Source organism: Nuphar pumila, chromosome 2 (genome assembly GCF_984573655.1).
Source record: "Nuphar pumila chromosome 2, dmNupPumi1.hap1.1, whole genome shotgun sequence".
NCBI classification, from domain to species: Eukaryota; Viridiplantae; Streptophyta; class Magnoliopsida; order Nymphaeales; family Nymphaeaceae; genus Nuphar; species Nuphar pumila.
The window spans coordinates 8,258,053-8,266,739 of record NC_143250.1 but is presented as its reverse complement, the minus strand read 5'-3'; the positions used below and the strand labels follow the sequence as shown (position 1 = coordinate 8,266,739).

At 34.4% G+C, this 8,687-nt stretch overlaps 1 protein-coding gene across 3 annotated transcripts; it reads left to right on the top strand.

Annotated features, from left to right (window-relative positions):
* The first annotated feature begins 4,143 nt into the window (after window positions 1–4,143).
* LOC149844651 (putative germin-like protein 2-1) lies at window positions 4,144–5,759 on the top strand. Of its 3 annotated transcripts, XM_089997288.1 has the most exons (3): window positions 4,144–4,249; window positions 4,637–4,663; window positions 5,224–5,759. In XM_089997288.1, exons 1-3 carry the CDS (start codon window positions 4,144–4,146, stop codon window positions 5,757–5,759), a joined length of 669 nt encoding a protein of 222 aa, XP_089853414.1. The 3 variants fall into 3 exon arrangements, with proteins under 3 accessions (XP_089853414.1, XP_089853416.1, XP_089853417.1); XM_089997290.1 differs by lacking the exon at window positions 4,637–4,663 and having other exon boundaries at window positions 4,144–4,243; window positions 5,215–5,759; XM_089997291.1 differs by lacking the exon at window positions 4,637–4,663.
* Window positions 5,760–8,687: the final 2,928 nt, after the last annotated feature.

Genomic DNA, 8,687 nt, shown 5'->3' with positions numbered 1-8,687 from the left:
AAAAAATGCTGTTTTCAGCATTTTTCACATTTTTTGAGCTAGTTATCCATCAAGGCTGCAATGGATGGCCAGTATGATTCCGCCAATAGTTGCACAACTAAGTATTATGCAGCTGCCGCTCACTATATATATATATATAAACCAACAAAGTATGTAAACTGGTATGAACCAAGATTTGCATTTTTTTTTTGCAAATCTAACCCTACAAATGCATTCAGCATAACCCATTTGCTTGAAATTGACTATTGGATCATCATAATCGGATAAAAAAATGAATTTTATCCTTGAATATTTACAAAAATCCTGAAACATTGATTTTCAAGCTTTAAAAGATCCTTCTTATACATGGTAATCAGATCATTGAAGAGTCTGTTTCTGTAAAACCAAGCATCTAGATGGCATCCATATGGTAAAATTTTAGAAAAAACAAAAAACTATGGTGTATACTAGTTTACATGTTTTGCTAGTTTACATATTTTAGTTACCTGATATATATATATATATATATATATATATATATATATATATATATATATATATATATAGTAACCTGTACCTTCAAGAACAAAGTGTCTGAAGATGGGTTGGACGAACTACTGCCGTTGCTTGCGCATGATCAAACGATGAGCGAAAAAATGACTTTTAGCAGCGGTACAAAACTGCCACTAAAAGTCTGTTTTTGGAAAAAAATGCACAGCATAGTGCCCCGAGTTAGAAGGAAAACCCATTGGAAGATATGGGATATATATAGTGACTAGAATATGAGAACTGAAAATATAAAAACTAATGTGCTAACCACAATTTTCATAATTTTTTTCTTTTTTCTTTTGAATCTATCCATACTGATATGATCTACATGTTCGGTTTCATGAGAACACGCTCTTGAATCATCAGATTTTGGTGCATAAATGAGATTTTTTTAAGGCTTTAAAATTAATGGCTCATATTCTTTATAAATATTCAAGCATTCAAAAATCATATTTTTTCATCCAAAATATACGATCCAATGGTTGATTCCTAGAAAATTCATCATGCCAAGCACATCCACATGGTTGGAATTAAGAAAAAAATGTTAAAAATGCCCATATTTTCAGTTCTCATATTTTAGTGATTATATATATATATATATAATACCGAAAGGTTTTTCATTTAAGTTAATTGCATGAAAAACACATGGAACATGTATTTTTCATATAAAGTAAATAGGTTTCAAAAGTGATGGAAAATAGGTTTCTCGCATTACAGGAAATGTATTTTCCATGAGTTTTAGACAAGCTTCTCACAAAAGTTTTTGAAACAGTGGTTTCATATTTTGGAAACGGTTTTCCAACAAGTGAATTTCCCACGTACAAATGTAGTCATAAAGTTACCTACTATTGGCTGAATTTGGTGAAGAGTATGATAAAGTTACCTAGTTGCTCATGGCTAGTGCATGGCTGTGGTCACATCCTATATATATGGTCTATATATAGGGTGTATGGGGTTGTTCAAGCATCAATTATTACAACCTTAATTATCAATTGGTAGCCTTTGTGAATTTGATTTCAATTTGGGTCAGATATTTCCATATCCAAATTGATTGTCGACAAAACATTGTATATTATTTATTTGCTAAAAAAGGTTCAATAGAACCAAAAGGTCGATTTGCTAGGACATGACACATGGATTGCATCTTTTTTTATTAAAAAAAGTTGTGTTTTAAACTTTGAATATTTATGATATTTATAAAAAATTTACACCATCGATTTTCAAACATTATAAAAACCTACTTGTGTGTTGGAATAGAACGATGTAAGAGTCTATTTCATGAAAACATCTGTACAGTCAGATTTCAGAAAAAAACATGAAAAAAACCCTTCAAAAGCCCCGTACGCAAAGATGGTAGCTAGTCTCTCTCTCTCTCTCTCTCTCTCTCTATATATATATATATATATATATATATATATATATATATATATATATATAATGAAAACATAACCACTAGAAAACCTATCTAAGCTATCCACTAAGAAACATTTGATCAGATTTTCAGTGTTTTTTCAAAATTCTAACCTTACACATGTGTTGAGCATGATTGATTTAATAGAAATTGGTACTTGAATAATGCATTTTGGATGAAAAATGGTATTTGGAGCCTCAAAAATTTATGAAAATTGTAGTGGTTGACTTTAAGATATATGGATGCATCCAAATACCCCATTAAAGTTTCTAAAATTTTGGGGTTGAATAGGACCGCCTGATTATCGTTAAGAGCAGCATTACCATAATCGAACTGAATAGGCCAGATCGAGCTACCTCAAAAAATCGGCCAATTCAGCTCGAATCAGTCTGGACTGGGCCCTTTCTTTCATACTTTTTATTTTTTCTATTTTTATGATTTTTTTAAAATTTAAAAAATAAAATTGGCAGATTCAACCCTATTCTGTTCCAGTCTGAATTGGTTGATTCTCTTAACCCATTTTTAAAATCGGTTCAGGTTTAAAATTGATTCTGACAACATTGACTGAGTAAAAAGCTTTAGAAACTCTTTGATATAGGTGCCCATTAAACACAATTCAGCACCACCAGGGGCCTTGTACCTAACTATGAGAATGACTTGTTTGGGTCTGCTAAGTATACAAAAAGTTAGTCCTTCGAATCCTCTTGAACTGCCAAGTCTTTTGGTTCTATTGAACCTTTTTTCAGTAAAATAAACAATATACACTGTTTTGTCGACACCCAATTTGGATATGGAAAGACCGACCCAAATTGAAACCAAATTCACAAAGGCCACCCAATTCTAATTAAGGTTGCAATAATTGATGCTTGAACCACCCCGTACACCATATAGGATGTGACTACAGTCATGCACTAGCCATGAGCAACTAGGTAACTTTAAGACTCTTCACCGAATTCAGCCAACAGTAGGTTAATTATAATGACCTAAGGGTACGTTTTAAGTTGCTTACTGCTATGCAGGGTCACCAGAAACTCCATTTGTATGTGGGAAATTTATTTGTTAGAAAACCGTTTCTAAAACACGAAACACTTTTCACAAACTTATGTGGCCGAAAACTTGTCGAAAACTCATGGAAAATACATTTCCTGTCATTCGAGAAACCTGTTTGTATATGGGATCGCTAAGCCGTCGCTGATCCATCGCTAAACAGTTCAGCGATGGATTTGCGATGGATAGCGTCCGTCGCTAATCTGCAGAATTCTTGTAGTGTGAAACCTATTTACTTTATATGAAAAATACATGTTCTATGTGTTTTTCATGCAATTAACTTAAATAAATTTTTTGTATATATATAGCTGCCTATGGAAGCCTAACACGAGCGAAGGGGTTTCCGAGTTGTTTTTTCTCAAATCTGACCATGCTGACGTGTTCAGCATGGTCGATTTGCTAGGGAACAATACTTGGATTGTGTCTTTTATAACAAGTATGATTTTTTAAGCCTTGAATATTTATAATATTTATAAAAAATTTATACTGTCATTTTTCAAACCTTATAAAAACCTACCTGTGTGCCGGAATAGAATGATGCAAGAATTTATTTCTATAAAATCAAACACGTGTATGGTCAGATTTCAGAAAAAACATAGAAAAGAACCCTTCAAAAGCCCAGTAGGCAGCAGTAAGCAGATCGGTGTATGCAGCTACTATATATATATATTTCATTTTCCATTTCCCAAGACATTTTTCGTCTCCGTTTCTCTTTTTGACAACCACGATATTATGCAAACAATATAACATATCAATAATTTAAAAACCTTATTTGAGTTATATTTAGTCCCTCATATATTTAATATCTCATAGAAAAAGGATTAAACTGTCACTACTGCAGTACAATATCCAACCAAGGTCTTAGTCATTGTATTTTTTTTTGAAAGAAGGTCCTAGTCATTCTAGAAACCATTTAGATGTTGTCCAAAATTAAAGCAGGTGGGTGAGTATCAATCAGATAAACATGGTTTGATGATTTCTTCGATAGATTAATAATATAGAAATACAACGATAACAATGTTGAGATGGACTTCTTCTATATGAACCCTATAAATATGCATGCATGATACTTTGTAGGAGCATCCTAACAAGCACAAGAAAGGTTTGATCAACCCTTGTGTTCATACAACAAAGGTTTCTTCCTCAAGGTTTAGAAGATGAAGCTTACATTCTTCATCCTCCTTGCCCTTGTAGCTTCTCTCTGCAATGCAACTGATCCAAGCCAGTTGCAAGACTTCTGTGTTGCTGATGTTCATAGCCCAAGTACTTCCCCATACTTGTATTAACACACGCATCCACACACACACACATGCATGTATGCAGAGGCGTAGCTGGGGGGGGGGCTGCCTCCCAAAACAGTTAAATTTTTTTTATTAGCCCAGTCCTAGCCCAGCCCTGATTCCATATGAAATAGATTTTTATCCATTTTTGTAGCCCAGTCCTAGCCCAGCCCACCCCTGACTGCAGCAAATAGTTTGATTTGTCCATATGAAATAGATTTTTATTAATAATTTCAGCCATTTTTTATTTTATCTCAAAAAAAAATTTCAGGGGCGCTGCCCCCGAAGCCCCGACTATCACACCAAATATATATTTTTTGCTACACCCCTGTTTGCCCCCCCCCCCCCCCTCACATGAATCCTAGCTAAGCCACTGGTGCATATGGAAACGTTGTATGTGTGCGCAGGTATACATGGATGATACATACCATTTAGCAACAGCACTTTGGGAACCACTTGATATGCTGATCATGTCTGTCACTTAACGTCCCAAACATGATTTGATCTCAAGGACACGTTTTAAATCATAAAGAGAAAATCCCGCTATCGGAATCAAACAGATGATCATCGCATTACGAATGCGATGCTCTATATATCAACTTGAGCTAAGCAGGCCCAAATCACATAACATAAAATAGTGAGGTGTATGAGTTCACAAAGCTGCTAGGATCTTAGCTTATTATAAGCTAAGCTAGTTTATTAGTATGTATCACGTAACAATATATATATATATATATATATAATGAAAGCACCTTCTGTTGAAAAGTAAATTGCACTATTTGATATCTTGAAAAATAATCTTTCCATTCATATTCTTAGATGTATTTCAATATATTATACCTTTTTCCTTCCCCTTTTTCTTTAGTGTCTTGTTGATGTTATAGTAAAGCAATATGGCTAAGACTTGGGAAATGCTAATATTTAGCTCTTATGCTTTCTTGTTGGCCTCTAATGCAGTTGTTGTGAATGGCCAAGTGTGCAAGAACCCAATGGTGGCAAAACCTGAAGATTTCTTCTTCTATGGGCTGGACAAGCCTGGCAACACATCCAACCCAGTGGGCTCTATCGTTACTGCGGTCAACGTCCAACAGATCGCCGGACTCAACACTCTAGGAATCTCGCTGGTTCGCATCGACTTGGCACCATGGGGACAGAACCCACCTCACACACACCCGCGTGCAACCGAGATCTTGGTCGTGTTGGAAGGCGCACTCTATGTCGGGTTCGTGACTAGCAACCCGGACAACCGGTTGTTCGCAAAGAAATTGTACAAGGGAGACGTGTTTGTGTTCCCACAAGGGCTAATCCACTTCCAGCAGAACGTAGGGGATGGAGAGGCTGTGGCCCTTGCTGGGCTAAGCAGCCAGAACCCAGGTGTGATCACCATTGCTAATGCAGTCTTTGGGTCAAAGCCACCCATCAATGATGATAGTCTGGCCAAGGCTTTCCAAGTTGATAAGAAAGTGATTGATAAGTTACAGGCTCCGTTCTAGGTGTATAACAACATCCAGTTTGTGGGGATGTACATATAGATACATATTGTTTCATCATATGCTTGTGACATGTATGCCTCCTTGGCAACCTTTAAATAAAGTCACGATTTTTTATTGCACTTGGTATGGATAAATATGACCTTTTATAAAGGTCCTTTAATTTACACACCTCTCTCTCTCTCATGTGGGGATAATTTTGGGACAAGCCAGGTGAATTTAAAAAAGACTTGTTTTTTAAGTTGGGGAAGTATTCTAAATATTCGGTTGAATTGGCTGATTTTTAGCAATTAGACCCAAAGTTTCAAGTTACCCGATACAACTAAACAGGTTTTACACAAGAACTTATAAAAAATCGATAGAAAATCACCATTTTCAAGGATTTATGCCTTTTACATTTTTTGTTTTTGTTTTTAAAGAACTAGAAAACTAAGAATTGAATTTGACATGATGGGAAGGTTGGCCTTTAAAAAAAAGACACCTCTAGAATTTCTAGAGGGTCAAGCAAAAGAAAAGGGAAGACACACTAGAAATGAGAACCTTGTAATTTGATTTTGCATATTGTCAAAGAAATCCCTATGTTGATGTGTTGTTCAATTGAAGGATCTTGTAATTAGATTTTGCATATAAGTGAAGTAGCATATATAGTTTGGATGTGATAGTTTGTATTAGCTAACTTCTTGCCTTTGACTCCATGGTGATTATTTCAGTACTCAGAGAGGGGCACATCACCCGATCATGAATCTGCATGAAAGAAGCTTAAGTGTTTTGGCTTGTCGATATGTTGATGAGGTGATATTGATGCTCCTTGGGAGGTGTCCGATATGGTTGGTCCCTGTTTATTTTTTCTGTCTTTTTTGAAGTTGCCCTTTTTCTTTTTTTATTGAAAATCACCTTGTTTATTAAATTTTCACTTGGGAAGCTTTCCTACATTACTTGATTATAGCATATGGTTTTAAAAGCATGTCTTATTTTCAATGCCGCAGATCACTACGTTTAACATTTCCTTGGTTGTCCATGGGACAGTTGCTGAGAACAATGATTATCAAGCCGGTTGTAAATTTTTGTTTATTGTTTTTGTGGATTAAAATAATATTACTTATGTTATTAACCTTTGCATTTAAAACTTATTTTTCATGTATTCCATTTAATTAACAATAAAATTAGTGTGAGGTTATGCTGACAGCTGCTGATATGACATAACTAGCATAGGAAAAATATGGGTAGGAGGACACGACTATATATATATATATATATATATATATATATATATATATATATATATATATATATATATATATATATATATATATATATATATATATATATATATATATATATATATATATTAAATATCATGTAAATACAACATAAATTCAAAATAAACTGAATATAATCTAAATATATATGTTATATCTAAAATATATATTATAAACTGAAAATAAATTATAAATTAAATAAAAATGTATTTAATTTAGATATATAATGTGGGTACAACATGGCAATTCCAAAAAATGTGAATACGAAATATCACATAAATACAAAATAAATTCAAAATAAACTGAATATAATCTAAATATATATGTTATATCTAAAATAAGTTTATAATATAATTATAAATTATAAATTAAATACAAACTTGTATCTACGGAGGGTAAAATGGTGTGTCCAGGTGTTATTGTGTCAACATAAGGATACACGTGTCAACACGGGTACAAAGGGAAAAATGGAGTGTTAGGGTACCATAGCTGATCATTGTTTCACATACCACATTCATTATTCCTGAAGTTGGAAGCTGATCAAATTGTTTATGCTATACTAATGCTAGCTGGTGTTGGTTTGGGTTCAGGTGCAAATTGAAAAATTTGTTCCTTGTTTTCTTACCTGATTTGTCTTCTTTAGATATGCTTTTCTTCAGGTCGTGGATGCTTGTACTAGGGAATCTCGTGGGTTTGGGTTTGTAACTATGTCCACTAATGGGGAAGCTGATCGGTGTGTAAAGTGTCTGAATTGATATGTTCTTATGGCTTTTGGGGTGGCATATTTTAATGTTTAGTCAGATTATGAATAACAACAAGGACACTTTATTTACACGTTGGTTGGAAAGATTAGTTTCTTTCAGCAGGTTAGCTGTGTGTAGCAGCTCTGCGTCAAACATCAAATTCAAACTCAAACTCAAACTGTCAAGCAAACTCAAACTATATAATCAGAGAGTTGTATGCCCTGCATTTTCTTTCTTTAAACAATTAAGCATGCATGTTTCATGTGTCTTTGTAGCTTATGGTGTTTGTTGCTTGCAGTTTAAAATTTCAATTGCTCACTGTTTGTTTCCATAGGATGGGTGCCTGGTCCTAAGTTCCACTTGTGTTGGCTTCATTAATTTTCAACTTCTGTAGGCAAGGTGAAAGCGAGGCCGAACACTGACTCCTGGGCAGTATCTGGGTGCGAAGACTGTCAGGGGTAGGTTCTTAGTGGGAGGTTGTTTATGTTGATGCATTTTTGTGGATCATTAATTGCTTTCTTGCGTCTCTTATTTGAATTTTGCAGTGAGGCGCTGCTCTCCAAGCTACTCGCCTTATGGTCGTTGTGGATATTCTTCTGGGAGTGATCCACCCTATCTGTTCAGTGGCTCACTTCAAAATCAGCAAAGTCAGTTGCTTTTCAAACCTTTCTCTGCTTTTGAGGTTGTTTGATAATGGCTAATGTTGAGGCATCTAGTATGGTATCTTTGGAAAAACATTTTTGCTGCATGTTTCTTCCAGATTACTCCACGCAAATGCTGGTTATATTTGTGTTAAATCCCAGTCATGTGTTCTTGTTGGTGGATCACGTGTAATGATATGACCCTAATTTTTTAGGGTTTAAATTTGCAAAAAAACAATATAGTCAATGTCGACAATAAATATTGTTAGGTTTTTAAAAGTAATTGTC

Coding starts and splice junctions, on each gene's coding strand:
- LOC149844651 (XM_089997288.1), top strand. CDS start 4,144: ATGAAGCTTACATTCTTCATCCTCCTTGCCCTTGTAGCTTCTCTCTGC. Junction 4,250..4,636: donor TGCTGATGTTCATAGCCCAA/GTACTTCCCCAT, acceptor ATCCTAGCTAAG/CCACTGGTGCATATGGAAAC. Junction 4,664..5,223: donor TGCATATGGAAACGTTGTAT/GTGTGCGCAGGT, acceptor CCTCTAATGCAG/TTGTTGTGAATGGCCAAGTG.